Here is a 21721-nt window from a genome sequence, read left to right as displayed (position 1 = left end):
CCCTGAGCTGTTCACCAACCTGAGATTGGCACCGGGGAGGGGGCAGCTACTCTGCCAGGAGGTGCAGAAGCAGGGGGCGAGTCCTGGGAGCTCACACTTGGGCACATCTCAACGTGCCCAACACAGCCCCCTGGCATGCACTCTGCCAACCTCTGCCCTGTGCATGGATACACACCCCAAGGGTGGCATCGTTGCTGCCTCCCCCCCCCCAGCAGGCACCACACCGCAGGTGGCACCACTGCATTGCTCCATACTGGGAGCACTGGGCTGGCATGGTGCTCGTCCCACAGAGTGCCAAGTGCTGGGGGCAGTGAGGAGGAGGCAGGAGGGGATGCCAGGGGGTGTGGAGTGCCCAGACGCTTGGGCTGGGCAGAGTGTGGGGCTGTGCCCGGCCTCACCCCCCCCTCAGCAGTGGCCCCCTTCCCTCCCCCCCCCCGCCTTTATCAGCAGCATCTGGCGGGCGCGGGCAGGGTGATGTCAGGCAGGTGGCACGGAGCAGAGCGGCCTCCCGTGCCCCAGCTTGCCTCCTGCCGTGCCACAGACACCTCCTGGGGGTGCCCATGCTGCTGGGTGCTGTGCTGAGCTAGCCTGGGCCATGCCATGCCATACTGAGCCATGCCATGCTGTGCTATGCCATGCAATATCATGCCATGTGGTACCATGCCATGCTATGCCATGCAATGCCCTGCCATATCGTGCCACACTGTGCCAGGCAATGCTGTTCCAAACCGGTCCGTGCCATGCTGTGCCATGCAATGCCAGGCCATGCACGCTCGTGTGCACTCCCACCACCCCCCCGCTGGCACATGGGCACCCTCGTGTGGGTGCCCCACGCGTGCCCAGCTGGGCAGCCGTTGCCTTACAAGGCTTCAGGCACTGGCAGTGGACGCCGGGGCACAGGGAGCAGCTTCCCTTCCCCTTGCCAGATTTGGCCAGAGCTGCCCGGGCTGGGGGTGCCCGGCAGGGCACGCCAGGGGGGGTGGCACTGCCTGGGGCTGGCTGTCCCTGAAGTGACGTCAAAGCAGGCGCGGGCAGCACCGCCCGGGGTGGCACTTGGCACCGCAGCAACCTGAGCCACTTCCTCTGCTGCCCTGGGCTGCCTCCAGCGTTTGGTTGGCCTCAAGCGGGGGGGTGGAGTTGGGGTCCAGTGAGGACCTCCAGCCGCACGGCCAGACCTCAGGACCCCCCCTACCCCCCTCCAGCCGTAGGAAGAGGCAGCAGTGCCAGCTGGGCAATCCTGCCCCATCCAGGGGGCATCCTGTGGGGCTCCTCTGCAGGGAGGAGGCACGGGGCCACGGGCAAGGTGAAGGGGCCATGGGCAGCCACTTCTGCCCCCTCCCCAAATAACAGCCCCACAGCTCAGCTCTCCAATCCCCCAGGGCCAAGCTTCACCATGCCTGAGGGTACCATTGCCCACTGTGCCACCCTGTCACCGTGCCCCTGTGTGGGGCACAAGAGGCGCTCCAGCCCGGTGTCCTCCAGCCGTGCCCAGTCCCCAGCCCCCGCTCCGGCCCTCACAGCTTCCTCCTGAGGCGCCCAGGAGCCGATGGGGCTGGGCGAAGCAGGTGCCCACGAATGGGCTTGGCACCGCCGTGTGTCCCCAAGGCCACCCCGCACCCTCTGACCCCTCGTGGGGCGGAGTACAAGCCACAGGGAAACCAACCTGCAGCTGCAGGTGGGGAAACTGAGGCACGGCCGGGATTGAACCCAGCCGTGGGGGTGGCAGCAGGTTTGTGGCCACCAACCCTCCGCCCCGGCCCACGGCCACCAGGCTGTGACGCAGGAGGGAGGTGCCAGCAGCCGGGGCCGGCCCAGCTGGTGGAACCAGCTCCTCAGGGCACGGCGGGCACGGCCAGGGGGGATGGGACCGGCTGCACCCAGTCGGCTGAGCACCACGGGTTGGGGTCCAGCACCCAGCCAGAGCTGGAAACACCAGCCTGGGCACACCCCCACAGCTGGGTGCCAGGGTGGGTGCCCAGGTCCCACTGGTTCTCAGCTTCTGGGAGGGTTGGGCAGTTCCAGTACCTCCCTCCCAGGGATTTTGGGTTCCTCTTCCTCCTGCATGTGTATGTGAGTGTGCATGGCTGGGGACACATGCACACACGTCCACCAGCTCACACATGCCCATGCATGTACTGGGACCAGTGCTGCTCAGTGCCTTCATCAGTGACATAGAGAGGGAGACTGAGGCACCCTCAGCAGCTCCACAGATGGCACCAAGCTGAGTGCTGCAGCTGGTAAGACTGAAGGACAGGATGGGAGCCAGGCAGAGTGACCTGGCTGGGGAGAACCTCAGGAGGTTGAAGAAGGCAAAGGGCTTGCAGCTAGGTTAGGGCAATCCTCACTATCAGCCCAGGCTGTGGGGCATGAGGTTGAGAGCAGCCCTGCAGGGAAGGATTTGGGGGTGCTGGTGGGGAAGAAGCTGGTCAGGAGCCAGCAATGGGCACTGGCAGCACAGAAGGGCAAGGGCAGCATCCAAAGCAGTGTGGCCAGAGCTGGAGAAAGGGGATCCTGCCCCTCTGCTCTGGGGAGACCTCACCTGCAGGGCTGTGTCCAGCTGTGGAGTCCTCCAGCTGTGGAGTCCTCAACACAAGGACACAGACCTACTGGAGAGGGTCCAGAGCAAGGCCACAGAGATGAGCAGAGGGCTGGGGAACCTCTGCTATGGGGCAGCTCCAGGAAGACCTCAGAGCTGCATTTTTAGACCTGAAAGGGACCTGCAGGCAGGCTGGGGAGGGACTACTCAGAAGGGGCTGTGGGGATAGGACCAAGGGGCAATGGTTTGAAACTGGAGCAGGGCAGAGTTAGGTTGGACCTCTGCACAGTGAGGCTGGGGAGACACTGGCACAGGGCACTCAGGGAGATGCTTGAGGCTCCATCCCTGGAGCCATTCAGGACCAGCCTGGCTGTGTCCCCCTGCAGCCTGCTCTGGCTGGGAGCTGTCCCTGCTCCCTGCAGGGGGCTCGGCCAAGCTGCCCTCGGGAGGCTCCCCTTGGAACCTGCTGCAAACCAGCAGCCACTCACCACAGCTCCCTTTCCCTCACCGCCCACCCCCCACACAAGCCCCTGCCCCCCGCTTAAGCGACCCAGCTCCCCCCCAGCAGTGAGCACAGGCACAGTTCTCATCCAGACTGCCCAAAAAAATTTATTTCAAAAAAATAAAAAATAAAATATTAAAGACCAGGGAAAAAAGCTTCTCTCCCCTCCCCCCCCTCCCCAACCCCTTTCTCTTCTTTCACCCTCCCCACTTTTTTTTTTAATTTTTAATTTTAATTAATTTTTTTTTCTCCTCTTTGTTTTTTTTTTTTCCCTTATTTAAAACACACACCAAAAAAAAAATTGTTTTTGTTTTTACAGACAAAAAAGAAAAACACAACACGGTGGGGGGGGGGGGGGAGGAGGGGGAGGGGTGGGTTGGTTTTTTGTTTTGTGGTTTTTTTTTTTTTCTCTCTCTCTATTTGCACAGATCTGAGGATTAAAAAAAAAAATCGGTAAAAGATTAAAAAATTTTGAATTAAAAATTAAAAAATAAATTAAAATAAAATAAATTTAAAATGAAAATAAAGACAAAGAAAATTAAAAAGGAAAATAAAATTTAAAATAAAATGTAAAAAAATTATTTTAAAAATAAATTAAAATTTGAAATAGAAAGGAAAAAAAGAAAAGTAGAAAGGAAAAAAAGAAAAGTAGAAAGGAAAAAAAGAAAAGTAGAAAGGAAAAAAAGAAAAGTAGAAAGGAAAAAAAGAAAAGTAGAAAGGAAAAAAAGAAAAGTAGAAAGGAAAAAAAGAAAAGTAGAAAGGAAAAAAAGAAAAGTAGAAAGGAAAAAAAGAAAAGTAGAAAGGAAAAAAAGAAAAGTAGAAAGGAAAAGAAAAGTAGAAAGGAAAAAAAGAAAAGTAGAAAGGAAAAAAGAAAAGTAGAAAGGAAAAAAGAAAAATAGAAAGGAAAAAAGAAAAATAGAAAGGAAAAAAGAAAAATAGAAAGGAAAAAAGAAAAATAGAAAGGAAAAAAGAAAAATAGAAAGGAAAAAAGAAAAATAGAAAGGAAAAAAGAAAAATAGAAAGGAAAAAAGAAAAATAGAAAGGAAAAAAGAAAAATAGAAAGGAAAAAAGAAAAATAGAAAGGAAAAAAGAAAAATAGAAAGGAAAAAAGAAAAATAGAAAGGAAAAAAGAAAAATAGAAAGGAAAATCAAATGAAAAATAAAAATAAAAAGGAAAAAAATTAAAAATAAAAATAAAATTAAAAAAGAAAATAAAATGAAAAATACAAAATTAAAAAATAATTGTTTAAAAAATGGGGGTGGGGAGAAAGAAAAAAAAAAAGAGGAAAGAAGGGGAATAATCTCTACAGCCTATGCAAGACTATGTCAGTATTGGCTCAGGTTGGGTCATTAATGTCTATAAATATTAAAGCCCCACAGCTTGGGGACAGCCAGGACCAAGGACTGGGCTTAGTCATCACTTATTTTTTTTGTTCTTTTTTCTTTTTTTTTGTAACTATTTTTATCTTTTTTTTTTTCTTATTTTTTTTTCCCTAAACTTTCTTTAAGTTAAAAAAAAAAAATAATAAAAGGGGGGGAAAAAAAAAAAATCACTTTTTTTTTTCCACACCTCCCCCTCCCCTCCCTCCCCCCTCCCCACTCCCAACCCCCAGGGCAAGGGGCAGGGCCAGGAGGAAGAGTCCAAACGACTCGGGAGGAGCCTTGGTCTCAAGGCGTGGAGGGGAGGTGCCACTTCTTTTATTCCCTCCAACAACATCAAAATAAAGACACCCCCCCACACACACCCCCACACCCCGACCCCCACCCCCTCAGAAAGGTTTTTCAAACCCACCCCAAAGGAAAAAAAAAACAAAAACAATCGAGCCCGATCCACACCCCATCCCCACCCCCACCCCCAAATCTCAACCCTGGCTGCGGCACCCAGGCACCCGTGGTGTCCCCTCGGACCTCCTCCTCCGAGCCACTCCCCCCCCCCCCCCCAAAAAGAGGAAGGGGAGGTCCCAGCCCCGCAGCCGAGCAATGCTACATATAGAAGGGAAGGAAAACAAACGGCCCCCAAAAAATCTGGGGTGGGGGAGGGAAGGGGGGGGGGAAACACACCCCAGCACCTCCAAAAGAGACTTCATCTCCTCCTGCCTACACTGGGGGGTGTGTGTGTGGGGAGGATGCTGGGGGCGGGAGGGAGGCAGGGCTGGAGCCCACCCCCCTTCTGCACCCCTTTTCACAGCAAAGCAGCAGCTTTGATATCCCCCAGGGATCTCCCCCCACAACACGCCCTCCAGGTGCCAGGATGCTCACCTCTCCTGGCCGAGGAGGATGCAGAAGGAGGCTGCAACCCTCCAAGCACCAGGAGCCCCACTGGGTGCTAGGACCCTCCCCTCCACCCCCCCTACAGCTCTCCTGGCTGAGTAGGATGCAGAAGGAGGCTGCCCCCATCCAGGTGCCAGGACTCCCCCCCAGCTCTCCTGAATGAGGAGGCTGTAGAAGGGGTGGGTTGAAGGCTCCAGCTTGCTCCTCCAGCTCCCCAAATCCAACCAATTCAGGGTTGGGGGGGGTGTGAGGCCATCCCAGCTGCTCCCCCCCCTCCCCCCCCACGAAACGCTTCCCTGGAGCAGAGGCAGAAGTCAGCCCTGAGGCGTCCGGTCGCGAGGAGATGGCAAATCTTAAGAGGAGATCTGGCCCAGGACAACAGAAACGGCCACCAGCAGCCATGGGGGAGGGGCGGCGGTGATGATGGGAACCAGAGCATCCCCCACCCTCCCCCGGGGTGGGGGGAGGCGGGGGCAGTGTCCGTGGAGGCCCCCGGGGCGGCGGGGCGGGCCGGGAAGGAGGGGGGATGGGGGAACAACTCCCCTCCCGCTTGGGGGGGCCGCCGGGCAGCGGCTTCTATGCTACGACAAACTCGGATTTGATGTCCGCCTTGACCTCCGGCTTCCAGACCGAGTCCTCGAAGTCGAGGTCCAGGCTGCCCTCGCTGGAGACGCTGCTGTTGCTGTTGGTGCGGCCGGGCTTGCGGTTGGGCAGCCAGTGGTAGGGGGCCCGGGCGTCCCTCCGAGCCTTCCTGCGCAGCCTCTTCTGCTGCAGCAGCAGCTGCAGCCGCTCCACCTTGCAGCGCGTGGCGCGGTTCTCCGTCTGCCGCAAGCGGTCCCCTGCAGCGGGCAAAGGGTGGCGGTGAGGAGAGGGCAAGGAAGGGGGCACCCGGGGGCGGAGTCGCTGCCACCGCCGTGTGGGTGCGGGGGCACCCAGCCCAGCAAGCAGCAAATGCGTACGGAGGGGCCGTGCAAGCAATGCCATCCCCCACCGAGGTGCCAGCCAGCCTCTCTCTGCCATGGTGGTGCCGACCCATGGAGGTGCCATTGACCAGCCCCATCCCCCACAGCGGTGCCAACCAGCCTCTCTCTGCCACGGCGGTGCCAACCAGCTAGCAAACCCACATGGAGGGGCCAACCAAACTCCCTCTGCCATGGCGGTGCCAACCCACACGGTCTGCCACGGAGGCACTGCTGACCAAGCCCATCGATCATGGAAGCGCCAACCAACCAATGCCATCCCTCATGGAGGTGCCAACCCATGCCATCTGCTATGGAGGCACTGCTGACCAAGCCCATCGATCATGGAGGGGCCATCCAACCAGCAAACCTACATGGAGGGGCCAACCCACCCGTGCCACTCTCCATCTGCCATGGAGGTGCCAACCAAACAGCAAACCCCCTATGGAGGGGCCATGTACCATGGAGGCACTGCTGACCAAGCCCATCAATCGTGGAGGTGCCAACCAACTCATGGCAGCCCCCACGGAGGGGCAAACCAACCTCTACCTGCCACAGAGGAGCCAAGCAGCCAATGCCATCCCCCACGGAGGGCAAACCAACCTCGTCTATCATGGAGGTGCCGACCAACCCCCCTCTGCCATGGAGTGGCCAACTGACCCCAAGCAGCCTCCCCACCAGGCTGGTTCTCACTGGGCAGGACCCCTTGGTCTCACAGAGGGGCATCTGCGCAGCGAGGGGGGCAGCGGTGCCAGCCCTGCCACTCCCCCTCCGCCACGGCACAGCAGGCGGCGCAGGCCTGGCCCTGCTGCGGTGTGTGGGAGGCTGAACAATTGGAGCTCCAGACGTGGGCTCCAGCGCTGGGAAAAGGGAGGGGGGGAAAGGGGGAAAAAGGGATCCTGCTCCAGAACAAACTTGGCTGGGAGAGAAGCTGTGGTGGGAGAGGACTGGGAGCACCAAAGCCATCTGCAGTGCCTGGGAGGGGTGCAGGGGGTGCCTCAGGACACAGCGAAGGGAATCATGGAATGAGAGAATTGTTTGGGTTGGAGAAGCCCTCTGAGAGCATCCAGAGTCCAACATCAACCCAGCAGCACTGTGGCCACCAAACCATGGCTCCAAGGGCCATGGCCACACGGTTCTTGGACATTTCCTGGCCTGGGGACTCCATCACCCCCCTGGGCAGCCTGTGCCAATCCCTGACCACTCTGGCAGCAAAGAAATTGTTCCTCACCTCCAACCTAACCCTCCCCTGGCACAATTTCAGGCCAGTTCCTCTCCTATCAACGTGATCCTAGGCAGAAGAGACCAACCCCCACCTCACTGCAACCTCCTCTCAGGGAGCTGTAATGAGGTCTCCTCTCAGCCTCCTCTTCTCCAGCCTCCACAATCCCAACCCCCTCAGCAGCTCTGCTTCCCTCCAGCCTTCAGATCCTCCCTTCCCAAGCCATCAGCACCAAACAAAGACCACATGAACCACACTGGGTGAACCCAGGGCCAGCCCCACATCCTACCATACCCTCACTGCTCCATGGGGATCTGAGGTGGTCCTGAGGGAGGGCAACAGAGCCCACCATGGCCACCCCAAATTCCTGTGCCATGCTCAACCACCACCCTGGCACAGCCTCACCATACCAGGATCCCCCCCCAAACACTCCAGCATCACCCTTTGGATCATGCTAGGGGCAGACACCCCAAAAATGGGGGGGACAGAGCAGGGCACAAGGGGATAAACCCTCCCATAACCCCAGACAGATCCCCCTGGGTGGGGAGAAGAAGGCCCTGGCATGGAGCACAGCAAGTGCCACCAGATTTGGACGCTGCTTTTGGTGGCATCTTGCACTTGCTGAGACTTTCATACTGGCACGAAAGTCAGCAAGGGGCACCTGGGGGGCTCCAACTAATCAGGGTGAGCCCAGGCAGGGCTGGGGAGGGATTCTGACACCACAGAAGGGAGGGGGGGGGGAAAAAGGCTTCCCCACACCCACACACCCTGCCCTGAGGTGCAGGTGGCCCTGGGGAGCTGCAGGGGAGGGCTGGCCATGTGGCACCCCCAAGACACGTCACTGAGTGCTGGGAGCCAGCACAGAACCACCCCCGGAGGGAGGGGATGCTCAGACCCCCCCTGAGCCAAGAGAGAGAAGGAAGAGAAAGCCCAGCAGGGAGGGTGACCTCCCCCCCAGCTGCCACTGGCAGTTTCACTTCTTTTCTCTAAGCAAATTGTGGAGGGGGGGTGAGAAATATACACACACCAAGGCAGGCGGCTCCAGGCACTTCCCAGCCTCAGGCTGTGCAGGTGTGCACCCCAAAAACTGCCTGGGGGGTAGCCATGGGAAGCAGCCACCACACCCTGGCGGGGTCCAGCCAAACCTACCCCCACCCTTAGCCCGGGGGTCATGAATAGGGGGGAGAGCAAAGAGCCAAAGCAACCAAAACATCCCCAGCAAGAACTCAGCACTGCCAGGGGAGGGGGGGAACTGAGATGGGGACACCACAACCAACTGCCCCCAGCCATGCACTGCCAGGACTCCCCCCACCCTCAGTGGGAGCCTGTCCCTGTAGGGTTTGGGGGCTGCTGGAGAGACTGGCGCAGGGTCACCAGGTCCCTGGGGGTGCTGCTGGCTGTCCCCCACCCCTGCAGCATCCATTTGCCTCACAGAGACCCTGCAAACTTGTAGAGCCACCATCCTGATTGACATCTGTCAATCATTCAGCTCCCCCATCCTGCAGGGTGGGGCCCTGGCACACCCCCAGCTGTGCCAGGACAACCAAGTGGAGGAAACATCTAAACCCCAACCCCCTGAGCGACCCCCACACTGGGCTCCACAGGGGCTGGCATAGGGTGACCCTGTGCACAAGGAGCGGGGAGAACAGCTCTGCCCTGGCCAGGGAGGTGGCTGCAGGGGATCCCCAGACCCAATCCCAACCACCTCCAGAGGCAGGGGCAAGGATACCACTGCCCCAAGGACGCCAAGCCGAAGTGCCAGGCTCCCACCGCAGAACCCTGGCACCGCCACTCGAGGTGAGCCCAGCAAGGAGCAGACTTCCCCCAAGGGCTGGCACCCCCCCTCCTCCTCCCCCCATGAGACAGGGTGGGCACCCCCCAGGGCTTACCACTGGGCTTGCACATCCGGATCTGGCTTTGGCACTGGACGACAGGGTGCAGGGGCGGCGAGGCCGCGGCCGCCGGCAGCGCCTCTGAGGTAGTTTTGGCGGAGAGGTCCGGGGAGGCTGGAGGCGAGGAGGGAGAGGAGGAGGAGGATGAAGAGGAGGAGGAGAACTGCGTCTGGCAGCGGAGCTGTGTCAGGGACTGGGGCATGCCCTGGTAGTGTCTGGTGGCGCTGAGGAGGTCGTTCAGGATCTGCAGGATGGTGCCAATGTCTCGCCGCGGCCGCCCACTGCTGTCCTGGCAGTTGGGGTGCAAAGTGCCTGCGGGGAGGGAGGGAAGGGGGGAGATGAGCAGAGCTGCTTCCCCCCACGAGGGATCCACAGCCCCAAACCCCTTCCTGCCACAAGCCCCCACCCCCTCCCAGGGAGGCTGAAGCATCACCTACCGGAGAAGGTCCCTGAGAAGACCCCAGGCGCGTGGTTGACGAAGCTCTCGATGACTGCCCCTGGCTTGCGGGAGCGGGCGGTGGGGGCTGGGCTGCTGCCAGGGGAGCTGCTGCTGCGGGTGCCACAGTCCACCTGGCATGGGGAGGGGAAGAAGAGACATGAGATCATCCTCCAAGCACAGCACCCAGGCATGCCAGCCCTGCTCCAGCCCTTCTGCAGCACCCCCCAGCCCCAGTTGGGTCAGGCCTGAAACACAACCCCTGCCCACCCCCACCCCACCAGCAACCCCAGGCAAGCAGCAGGGTCCAGCAGGTGCCACCAGCCTCAGTTTCAGGGGGATACAAAGAACTGAGGCTGCCCCTCCCCCTCTGTATGTTGGTGTCCCCCCTGGTGGTCAACCCTCCCCCGGGCTGGTTCTGCTGTGCAAGAAGGAAGCAGCTGGCAGCATCTGAGGATGAGCACAGCAAGAAGCTGGATTGCACCCTGCCCCTGAACCCCTCTCCAGACTTTGGTGGGGGGCACTTTGCAAGCCAGGCAGGGAACCACATGCAGGGACACAGAGACAGGGAAACCGAGGCAGGGCAGGACACAGCCGCAGCAGAGCAAGAACCTGGACTGCACCCTGCCCCTGAAGCCCTCCCCAGACCTTGGTGGGTGGGGACACTTTGCAGGCGAGGCAGGGGACCCCGAGGCAGGGGACCCCGAGGCAGGGGACCCCGAGGCAGGGGACCCCGAGGCAGGGGAGGGCACAAGCAGAGCCAAGCTCACCTCGGAGCAGGAGGACACCACGCTGCTGTTCACCGTCTGCGCGCTGGCTCCGTGCGACCGGAACACGCCGGCGGCGACCGGGGCGGCGTGGGGAGCGTTACAGTACACAGGGGGGGCCGGGGCAGAGGCCGCGGGGCTGCTGGGAGCTGGGCTCTGCTGGCAGCTGGGCACCACGGGGATGCGGGAGAAACCGGAGGCGGAGCCAGCGCCGCCGCCGTGCAGCGTCCGGCAGTGGGGGCCGCCGGCGGCGGCAGCCCCGGGCTCGCCGCGGCTGGCGATGAGGTGGCGGTGCTGGAGCTGCCCGGTGCTCTGCTGGGCTGCCAGCTGCAGCTGCACGAACATCATGTGGTCGCCCACACGCAGCGCCAGGGTCAGCGGGGACCGGCCCGACAGGAAGTCGTTGACCTGGAGAGGGAAAGAAAAGATCCCTTGGTGAGGGACTCTGCGTAGGACTGGGGGGCACGCAGCAAAAGTGGAAGTGGGGAGATGCAGAGTGGATGTTAGGAAGAAGTTCTTCCCCAGGAGGGTGGTGAGACACTGGCACAGGTTGCCCAGGGAGGTGGTGGAAGCTTCATCATAGAATCGTCAGGGCTGGAAGGGACCTCAAGGCTCAGCCAGTTCCAACCCCCCCTGCCATGGGCAGGGACACCTCACACCAGAGCAGGCTGCTCAGAGCCACATCCAGCCTGGCCTTAAAAACTTCCAGGGATGAGGCTTCCACCACCTCCCTGGGCAACCTGTGCCAGTCTCTCACCACCTTCATGAGGAAGAACTTCTTCCTAATACCAAATCATCCTCCCTATGATTCTTGTCAGCCCTTGCTGCACCAAGACCCTCCCCCACCAACACCAGGCAGGGGGATGGCTGTAGCCCGCCCCCCCCCCCCTTTCCCCCCAACTCTCAGGTCAGGGGTCAAGCCATTTGGCCAGCAAAAGGGGTGACCCCCTCCCTGCAGCCCTTTCCCTGGCCCTCAGCTGTGCCAGCCTGGCAGGCAAGAGGGCAAGCCCGGCCAGTGTCCCCAGGCGACCCCAGGCTGGTGCCAGCTCCATCAGCTGACAGCACCAGGGGTGTGGGGGGAAACTTTTCTCTCTCCCAGCACAAAAGAGCCCTGCCCTGGCTGCCTGCCCTCCCCGGCGGTGACCCTGCTGTGGCTGGGTGCTCCTGCCAGTGCCCAGCAGGCAGGGACGGGCAGGGGCCACAGCTGGGGCCACAACCTGAGCACTGCTCCTCCAGCCAGCCCAGTGCCAGCATGAGGAGGGGCTGCCCCCCCTGCCTCCAGCATAGGGAACAAGCCAGGGAGGGTGCAGGTGAGGACATGCCAGGGCCCTGCTGTGCCCACTGCCATGATTTGGGGTGATCAGGCTGGGGATGGGGGGGATGGGCTACATCTCCCCACCATCACACTGCCCTGCCAAATGCAATCCAGGGCATGACACCAGGCCTGACAGAGTGCCTGCATAGGCAGGATTTGACCCCTGCCCATCCTGGCAGTCTCTGGCACAGGCAGGTGATGGAGCAGCTGCAGCAGAGAGACAAGAGACCCTGCCCAGGTCCTGGCTGGGCAGGAAGAGGTTAGGGGACAACAAAGCACCCCCCTTCCACCCCCACTCTAGGCCCCAACACCTGCTGGCCCAACCAAGCACACCCACCCTGGGGGGAGTGCATAAATCACTCAACATCCAAGAAAGAAGAGAACCCTATCCCCCCAGCTGGGGGGGGAATGACACTCCTAGGGGGCTGGGGCAGCACCCCCTCCCCTCAGGTGCTTTCATATACGCTGCTGGGGGTCAGCAGGGGGTGGGGTGGTGGTTTGTGCCTCTTTCCCACCCCCAATCCCCCCATCCTGCCTGGCTAAAGGGTGCAGGCTCCCACAGCAGCAGGGCTGTGGGCAGGACACCAGGTCACAGCTAATGGGGATGACGCCAGCACTGCCACTACCCCTCCCTGCCCCCCCCCCCCCCCAGCAAAGCTATTCTGGGGCGCAGCCAGGCCTGGCTTTCCCAGCCTGTCACGTGCAGCACCCTGCACAGCTCCTGGCACACATCACCCACCCACCCACATCCCCCTACCCCCACCAGCAGCACCTCGGGGCACAGCCATCACCCACGGTGGCACCACCAGGTGAGCGCCGGCCCCGACCGCCTTGCATCCATCCCTATCCCCCTTGCCAGCCAGGGGGTTGGCATCCCTACAGAGCATGCCCACCCCCCCTCTAACCCCCCCCTCAGCCCCGTGGCAGCTCCCCCACGCCCGGTTCCAGCGGAGGTTGACTTCTGAGAAGCCGTGGGAAAAGCAGCTTTAAAAATACCACCGGCAAAGCCCCGAGCGTGTCAGGCGGAGGCTGCAGAGGAAGAGGTGGGCGTGAAGGAGACTCTGCAGCCCTGGACACTGAGGTTATGGGGCGAGGGGGTGGGAGAGGACAGCAGGGAGGGGTGGGGGTTGGGGTTGGGGAGGACACCACACCGCGCGCACAGAGATCTGCGCTGCCCGCACGCAGCACCTGACCGCAGGGCAGCGTCGCCCCAGCCCCGTCCTGCCCCCATGGCACAGCCTCTGCCAGGCTTTCCCTGCCTGCAACAGCTGGGCATGGGCTTGCACCCAGCTGGCAGCTCCCTTCTCACCACCCCACTTCCAGCCACGACAACCCCGGGGTCAGCAGTGCCGGGTGGGAGCCCCAGGCAGACCCTGCAGCAGGCAGCGGTGCCAGGGCAGGCAGCGGCAGCTACCCACAGCTCTGCTGGGCCAACCCCAGCCCCACTGCTGCAGGTGAGACATTGCCCACGGGGCACAAACACAGACCCTCCCCCAAACCAGGTGTGCTCTCCCAGCTGCAGTGCAGAGGTCACGCTTGGGGAAAAGGCGCAGCCACCCCCTGCCAGCCATGCCCAGGATGAGCAGGGCAATTCCTGTCCTTCCTCCCAGCAAGATCCAGAGTGGGGACCACTTGCAGGCCTCCCAGGGGAGGCAGCACCCACAGCAGCTCCTGCCACCCTCTGCCAACCACAGCTGCCCTCACCCTCCCCACCAGGGGCGGGGGGGGGAGCCCCACACACCTCCCTGGGGCCCCCCTGACGTCAGCTGGCACCCGAGGCCGCCTGCTGCTCCATCTGACTCACACCTGCCTGTGCCCTGCCTGACCCCCACCAGTGCTGGCAGAAACCAGAGCACACCAAACCCACAACAAACCCATCCTGCCAGCTCCTTGGCAGTGGCACTGAAAACATCCCCTTCCTCCCTAGGCACGGGGGGCCTGTGGCCCACCCTACTGCACCCCCAGCCTGCAGCCGGAGGGTTCTCGGTGGCCACGCTGAGCTGGTTCGGTCCCTGGGGACCCCCAGGCAGGGCAGGCAGCCCAGTGGGAGCTCAGCTGAGCTCTGGGGCTCCCAGCACCCACCCCCACCCTGCTGGCAAACCCCCCCTCACCCCCTCCCCCCGGCAAAAGCAGGCCGCTCCAATGCAAACATGTCCCACCCAGCCGCCCGCTCGCCCGCCCACGCTGCCCAGGGAGGACCCTGTCCCTCCCAGCTGGCACCGCCACAGGGACTTGGGCAGCTCCCCACCAAAGGAAACTGGGGCCACTGGGTGCCCCAAAGCCTCAGTGCTCAGGGCTGGGGGGCAGGGGGGCAGGGGAGGGCTCCTCTGGTGCTCTCCCACCCCCCCTGCAAGGGGATCTGGCTGCAGCGTGCCGGGCTGGGGGCCCACGGGGATGGAGCAAGTGTCTCCAGGCTGCTGCTCAGCGAGGAGATGACTCAGAGAACTCTCTGCATTCCCACCTCCTGCCAGCGCCTGGCCCCGCGTCACCCCAGCCCCAGACACCCCCAGTTCCAACCCCCCCCTCCCCCCATGACGCCAGAGAGCAGAGGATGCCCCTAGCCAGCCCCTCTGCCCTGAGTGGGGAGAACAACAGCAGCCCCCCCCCGCCAAAAAAAAAACCCCAAACCAGCTCAGGCAAGCTGCCCTGCCTTGGTTCCTGGCAGATCCACATCAGAGCAGGCTGTGAGGGGGGGGAAGCAGGAAATGTGTCCCCCCCAAGTCCCTGCACACGCTCCAGCTGGGCACAGCTGCAGCCAACAGCCGGCTCCCACTTGTGCCACCGCTGCAGGGCTTTCACCATGCCAAGGAGGGCAGAGGCCACAGCCCTCCAGCCGCATTCCTTTGGCTGCAGCACCCCCCGAGGCTGGCTGGGCAGGATGTGGCCCTAGCCTGTCCTCCCCCCCTGCCGCTCCCCACCAGCAGGCAGAGGGACCGGGAGGGTGGGGGGGGGGGGGGGAAGGAAGAGCTGAGGCTGCAAGATCCGATGCCAGCTGCCCGCTGCCGTGGGCACAGCTCCCTGGAAAGCGGGGGCAGCTGCCAAGCGTGCCCAGCGGAAGGAAGCCCTTCCAGGAAGGACACCCCCCCACCCCTCACCCTCCATGTCACCTCCTGTTTGAGGCACCTGGGCAGCTGAGGGGGTGGCAGCAGCACCCCAGTTTCCCCTCACCCCCCAGAGGAAGCCGGCGCAGCTCTCCCTGCGCTGCCGGAGGATGCATGACGCAGGCAGAGCCTGAGCAAAGCATGAATGAGAGGAGTGGTTTCCTGCCCCCCCCCCCCCCTTCTCCCCTCCCCTCCCCTCCCCTCCGCCCCCCCAGGTGCTGGCAGTTCCTCCTGCACAGCCCCAGCTTCCTGAATCACCGACCCGGCAGGAACCTGCAGTGGGCAGGGAGGTGCCAGAGCTGCTGCTTCCCACAGCCAGCAGTTGCCCGCCGCGGCACGCCCGCGCTGCCAGGCCCCCAGCCCCGCCGGGCCCCCAGCCCGCCTGCCACTGCCTCCAGGGCACCAACTGGGTGGCACACGTTTGGCCCTCCAAACCACAGCCCACCTGCCCCTGCCGTGCTGCGCCGGACAGGGCACCCCGCGGTGGGAGCCGTGCTGGGCATCACAAGCCCCCACGGACACAAAGGGTACCCTAAAGCCACACAGCCCCCCCCCCCGGTTCTGAGCAGCTCTGTGGCTTCCCAGGAACATGCCCACAATGCTGCCCCATGCCAGTGGGCAGCTGCAGATCCCTGCTTGAAATGGCTGCAGCCTTGAGGTGCACCAAGACCCTCCAGGGGTGGGTGATGAGAACCAGTTCCCTCCCACAGCTCTGCACCCTGACAGGGACAGGCAGCACCCTGCAAGCAAAGAGGGCTCCAATGAAGACCACAAGCAGTCCCCTCCCACAGCTCTGCACCCCTGACTGGAATGGTTAACACCCTGCGAGCAAAGCAGGTTCCATGGGGACCAGAACCAGTCCTCTCCCACAGCTCTGCACCTCAACTGGGACAGGCAGCACCCTGAAAGCAAAGCAGGCTCCGTGGGGGACCCTGGCAGGGGACAGCAAGGGCAGAAGCCAGCCCGTGGTTGGCTCCAAGCTCACCCTTTTGGCCCATGCAGGGTTAAACCAACTGTCGAAGGTCAAGGTCATGCTGGGCAGCCAAGGGCACCAGAGAAGGTGCCCAGGTGCAGGGCCACATCCCCATGGAGGTTAGAGGGCCACAGCCGTGTCCCCACTGAGCCTCTTTGTCCAAGCTGCACCACAGCATGAGCTTGAAGCCCCTTTCTCCAAATTCACTGAGGGGGGTGTGTGGGGGGGAGGGGGTGTGGGGTTAGAAACCAAACAATACTTCCCCCACCCCCTCCCCCGTTAAAACCCACCTCTGAGAAAATAAGGAGGAAATAAAGCAAACAGCTGCAGCTTTGGCCAGAGAGGAAGGGAAGAGTTCAACAGCAATAATAAAGGGACTGAAAACAAAGACGCCGGAGCCTGCGTGGCTTTGGGAGGGGGTAAATTCCACCTTGGCAGCAGCACCAGCCTGGGCTCACCCACCAGCCCTGGCAACGCTTCCTCCCCACACCAGGGTGAGGACCCCCCCCCCCGCCCGCCTCCCACCCCTCCCCCATCCACCCTCACACCTCCCACGCCGCCAGCCACCCTGCCAACAAACTTCACACTTCTCAAACACAGCCCCCACCGACGCCGCCGCTGCTGCTGCTGCTGCCACCCCTGTGCACCCCCAGCTGTGCCCCCTCCTCTCCTCAGCACCCACTGCCCAAGGCCGGCGAGCAGCCACACGGCGAGCTGCACAAGGCGCTGGCCATGGCCAATTCCACTCCCCCTCCTACCCCCCACCCCTCCCCCATCAAGGACGGCTCCAAGGGTAAGGGGGATGAGGCTCTGCGGGTGCTGGGAGGAGACTCTGCAACCCCCAGAGCCTCCCAGTACGGCCCAGTAGCCCCCACGCGGATGCAGACCACCAGCCCTATCCTTGCCCTGTGGGGTCGGGGGTGGGGTTGCAGCCCTACGGCCCTGGGCAGGGCACCGAGGCCACCCCTGCTCTGCCGCCGACCTGCTTCGTGACCTTGGGTGAGTCACGGTCACCTCCCTGCGCCTCTGCCCTCCCCGGCTCGGGGCTTGTTTGGGCTGCCAGCAGCTGCTGGCGTGGGACCTCCCTGCGCTGGGTGCTGCACAGGATGACGGTGCCCGCCCCGGGGCACCACCCTCAGCGTTCCCAACCCCTTCACGAGGGTGAAACTTAAACCGGAGGAGGCACCAAAAAAATAGCATCGAAAGCCTTTGGGGAAGGGGACAAAGAGACAGATCAGAGCAGCACCTTTTACCCACCCCTCAACACGCAGCACCCCCACCGGAGCCCTCCTTTGTCTCGGCAGCAAAGGTTCTCACCTGAGTTTCAGTTAAGCTTTCCAGAGCTTGCATCACCGACTGTTCTGGTCTGGATGCCTGGGACTGGAGAGGGGGAAGGGGAGGGGGGGGGGAAACACACACACACACAAAAAAAAATCAAATCAGAAGGAGGTGGTGGTGAGGGGTGGGGGGGGTGGGGGGAAAAAGAGGAGGGGTGGGGGATTAACATTACAAATGCAGAGAAAGAGGGGGCGTCTGTGCGGCAGGAGGGGAGGGCTGACATGTCACTTCCACTATTTTCTACACCAGCCCTGAGAAAAGCAGCTGAAATATTAAACCCTCTCTGCCTCGGCTGCCTTTGGCGTGCCCGGCGCTGCCTCCTCAGCGAGGGCTGGGCAGCGGAGCCCTGGGGCTGCCAACACATCCTCGCCCGGGGCTTTAATAATAGATGGGGACGAGTGGGAGGGAAGGCAGGGAAGGGGAAGGGAAAAAAAAAAGAAAAGAGGTAGAGAAGGAAGAAGGCTGGGGGAAAAAAAAGGCCTCTTACCATCAAGCCAGCCTCCACGGTGGGCACCAGCGTCAGCTTGCTGCCTTCCATGACCCCCAGGTCCTGCAGCTTTCCAGAACTGAGGCGGCTGGAGTTGGGGGGAGGGAAAAGATACCAAAAGCAAGGTCAGTGCAGCCCCAGAGACATGCACGCACATGGGAGGGTCCCAGGGGACCAAACTGCACCCCCCACCCTCCCCCAGGTATCCCCCACCCCAAGAGTTTCCAAGCCCTGACAGGTAGCAGGGAAGATCCCAGCACCCTCAGGTGCTTTTACCCCAGCTGCCCCTTGCACCCCCGGGGGTTAGGGGGGGGATGCACCCCGTGCTAGGGGTCCCTTGCTCCTTGCAAAGGGAGCTGGGGGGTCTGCAAGATGAAGGAGACAATGAGGAGCTAGGGGGGCTGCGGGGCTTTGTGGCACAGGAAATCTGCCCACGGAGGCGGGATGGTGGTAGAGAAACTAGGACCAGCGTGGGGTGGGCGGCAACGGGGAAGTGTCCCCCGGTAGGTGCCGGCAGATGTACCAGGTCGTTCCCCCGCTCCTGGGGAGACTCTCCAAGTTACTTGGGCCCCGCTCCACGCAAGGCGGGGGGTCGCGCAGCCCACTCGGGCCGGGTCTTGGGCAGACAAAGGCCCGACCCTCCCCAACCCCCCCCCCCCCTTTCCCCAGCCGCCCCCGGCCCTCCCAGAGCTGGAGGGGGGGGGGGGGGGGGGGCCACACCGTCGCCGAAGTTGAGCCCAGAACAAAGGGCAGGGCCCCCGCGGGGCACGGCCGGGACCCGCCGCCCACAAAGAAGCCCCGGCAAAGGCCGAGCGAGGGGGCGGCGGCCGCGCTCCGGTCCCCGGCACGGCCCGGAGCCTCCCCCCACCTCCCTCCCTCTCCTCCTCCTCCCTTCCTCCCTCCTTCCCTCCGCCCCGACTCGCCCCCGCCCGCGGCCCCCCGGGCTGCTTCCCCCCCGCCCCGACCCGCAGAGGAATGGGGCCAGGCAGGGGGAAGGGGGGCGGGAGCCTTTGTGCGGTGCCGAGCCCGGTGTGAAGGGGCCGCCCCCGCGCCCAGCCCCGCTACCGGGAGGGGCGGGGGGGATGGGGACCCCGACGGACACCATCTCACTCCCCCCCCCGCCCCCCCCAATTCCCATTCCGATCCCCCCCCCCCCCCCCACTCCCCGAGCCCTACCTCTCTTTGTGCAGCAGCGCCAGCCGCTCCTTGGGCACCTTGAGGCGCTGGGACAGGCGCCTCTTGAGCCCCTCCACCGTCTCCTCGGCGGGCACGGAGAGCTCATAACGAGTCCCGGTGGTCGTGTTGATGTAGAGGTTCATGGGGGGATCGTTCGGGACCACCTCGCAGGCGGGAGCCCCGCGGCTGCAGCTCCTGGCGCTGGGCTGCGGGTCCATCCGCCGAGCTGGTGGGAGTAGGGGAAGGGGGGGGGGAAGCGGCGGTTGGTGCCGGGGAGCGGACAAAGGAGGGAGCGGGGCCCGCTCCGCCGCACGCCCCGCCGGTACCCACGGGAACTCCGGTTCCGCTGCGAATCCTCCGGGAAGTACCGGGGTGGGTGGGTGGGTAGGTAGGTAGATGGTGGAGGCGGGGGGGGGGCGATCCCCGGTCACCAACCGGGCCCTCCGCGGCCCAGGCAAAAAAATATATATAAAAAAAATATATATATAAAAAAAAATTGTCCGTTCTCCTCCCGCTCCGCCGGTTGCTGGCGGGGCGGCGGCGCTAGCTGGCTGCGGGAGGAGGGAGGGAGGTAGAAGGGGGGTGTGGAAGCAGTGCTGCCTGCCTGCCCGCTGCCTGCCCTGCCTGCTGCCTGCCCTCTGCCTGCTCGCTGCCCGCCCTGCCCGCCGCCTCCTTTCTTTCTCCTCTCCGTGCTCGACTCTTTCAGTGCGGGGTTTCTGGGGGCGGGGTGCGGGCCCGGAGGCCACGGCGAGGGGCGGGGAGCGCGGAGGGAGGACGCTTCGTTTCTTCCCCCCCCCCCCCGCTCTCTACACACACCCACCCCCCACACACCCACCCCGCTTTTCTCTTTAGGGCCGGACCCGCCGAACCGGCAGCCGCCGCCGCCGTCGTGGAAGCGCCGAAGGGGGGAGGTGGTAGGGGGGGGACACGGGAACCGGGGAAGGGGTGGAAGGAGGTGGGGGAGCAGCGTCCCGCGGGCGGGGCCTCGCCCCTCATTCACTCCGGCTCCCTCGGCAGCGCTGACCAATGACAGAGCGTCCAGCTCCCAGACATCCGCGGAGGCAACCAATAGAAGCCTAGCGCTAGTTTCCCACGTGGCTTATTAGGAGGAGCTGGATTTTTTCCCGCCCACGCTGCCGCCGTGGCCACGCCCCCTCCCACGCCAAACCCCGCCCCCTCCCCCTGCGCTGCGCGCGCGCCCTCGCGCCGCGCCTGGAGCCATTCATAATCCTGGGGCCGCACAACAAAGGGGGCCTCGGGGCAGCGGCGGGGACGGGGAGGGGGTGCGCAGGTAGTGTTGCAGGGGTCCTGGGTCCGATAAGGGCCCGGCAGCGCCCACTACTCGCTGGGGAGGTGGTCTGCCCCTGCCCCAGGGTCGATGTTGGGATGCAGAGCCCGGGGGAGAAGGAGGAAGGGAAGGGAGGGCTCCGCTGCTGCGGAGGGGTGAATGCGGGACACGGCCAAGGCGGCGACAGCAGCCCACAGCTTTGCGGTGGGGGCGGAGAGAGGCCCCCGCACCGGAGGAGGCCGCAGCGGGAGGGAACTGCCCGCGGGGACGGGCGGGAGCTGGAGCCCCTGGAGATCAGTGACGCGGGGACACCGAGGCGGAAAGGGCGGGGGGGGACGGGACACGCAGAGTCACCAGCGACCGGTCACACCCGCCTGGTCACGCTCCCGGTGACGCCGTTACAGCCCAGATACGGGGCTGAACCAGCCACCGACATCCCGCAGCAGCGACCCCCGACCCAGCGCGCCCCCAGCCGCTACTGCCAGACCGCAGCCCCGGGGCCCCGTTGCCCTCACCGGCGGTGGGGAATCCGGGGGGGCCTATGAGTCAGCAAAGCGCGGGCGCCCTCTGCTGGCCCCGCCGCGCCTCCTGCGCCCGAGGGGACCAGCGGAGCGGGGGGGGTCCGGGAAGCCTTTGCCGAGCACCGGGAAGCTCGACAGCTGTGCGCCCCGGGGCTGCTGCCTTGTGCGCCGGTACCAAGCGAACCAGCCCGGGCAGGGCTCCCCACACCTCGGTACACTCGGTCTGCGGGCGAGGGGACGCTTCTCGAGAAGCGGTGGAGGCAGAACGGGGAGCTCCCACACCCGGGAAGCCGCGCTCGGGGTCTTCGAGACGAGGGCAACCCATGTCCCGAGGGCGAACAAAGCCCCGAGTCACCGGGGATACGGAGGGTCCCGGCGTGGGGGAAGCGGTCGCGGACCCCCTGAGCGGGTGGGCTCTGCCGTGTGTCTCCTGCCCTAGGGGAGCGGAGCCACCTCACCCGCTATGGGAATAGCGAGCGAACGCAGCCCCGGTCCACAGGCCCCTTCCCCACAGCCCGGCTCGGAAACCCTCAACCCCCCATTTTCCGCTCCCCCGACGGCCCGCCGGTCCGCCCGCAGCCAGCCCCGGTTGCACTCACCGAGCCCGGAGAGTGGTCCCGCGGTTCCCCGGCGCGGCTGGAGCTCAGTTTCCTCCGAAGGCAGAGGAAAGGAAAAAAAAACACACACCCACGAAAGATCCAGGAGGGGGTAGCGGGAGGAGGGTCACGTTGCTCTGCTGTGTCGTGCCCCCTCCCGAGCGCTGGAGCCGGTCCGAGCTCAACCCTGACGCGGAGCTGCTGGGGAGGTGCCCCAAGTTTTATCCCGCACCGCCCGGGGTGGAGCCTGGCAGGGGCAGGGACCGGCCTGGCCCCAGCACCGGCCCCAGCAGTGGCCTGGCCTCAGCACCGGCCTCAGCGGGACCCGCAGGTGACGCGCC

General features: G+C 63.1%; 1 protein-coding gene across 2 annotated transcripts; it reads right to left on the bottom strand.

Annotated features, from left to right (window-relative positions):
• Positions 1-5844: 5844 nt before the first annotated feature.
• MIDN (midnolin) lies at positions 5845-21554 on the bottom strand. 2 transcript variants are annotated; one of them, XM_054175372.1, is made up of 8 exons: positions 21384-21554; positions 18976-19201; positions 17800-17887; positions 17292-17354; positions 10589-10993; positions 9820-9952; positions 9380-9694; positions 5845-6148 (listed from the first exon to the last, which is right to left on the bottom strand). In XM_054175372.1, the coding sequence occupies exons 2-8, from the start codon at positions 19191-19193 to the stop codon at positions 5886-5888; spliced, it is 1485 nt and encodes a 494-aa protein (XP_054031347.1). In that variant the 5' UTR covers positions 19194-19201; positions 21384-21554; the 3' UTR covers positions 5845-5885. The 2 variants fall into 2 exon arrangements, with proteins under 2 accessions (XP_054031347.1, XP_054031348.1); XM_054175373.1 differs by lacking the exon at positions 21384-21554 and adding an exon at positions 19306-19384.
• Between the last annotated feature and the right edge of the window lie 167 nt (positions 21555-21721).

This window comes from Dryobates pubescens, chromosome 31 (assembly GCF_014839835.1).
Source record: "Dryobates pubescens isolate bDryPub1 chromosome 31, bDryPub1.pri, whole genome shotgun sequence".
Classification (NCBI taxonomy): domain Eukaryota; kingdom Metazoa; phylum Chordata; class Aves; order Piciformes; family Picidae; genus Dryobates; species Dryobates pubescens.
This window is presented reverse-complemented; position numbering and strand designations above follow the sequence as displayed.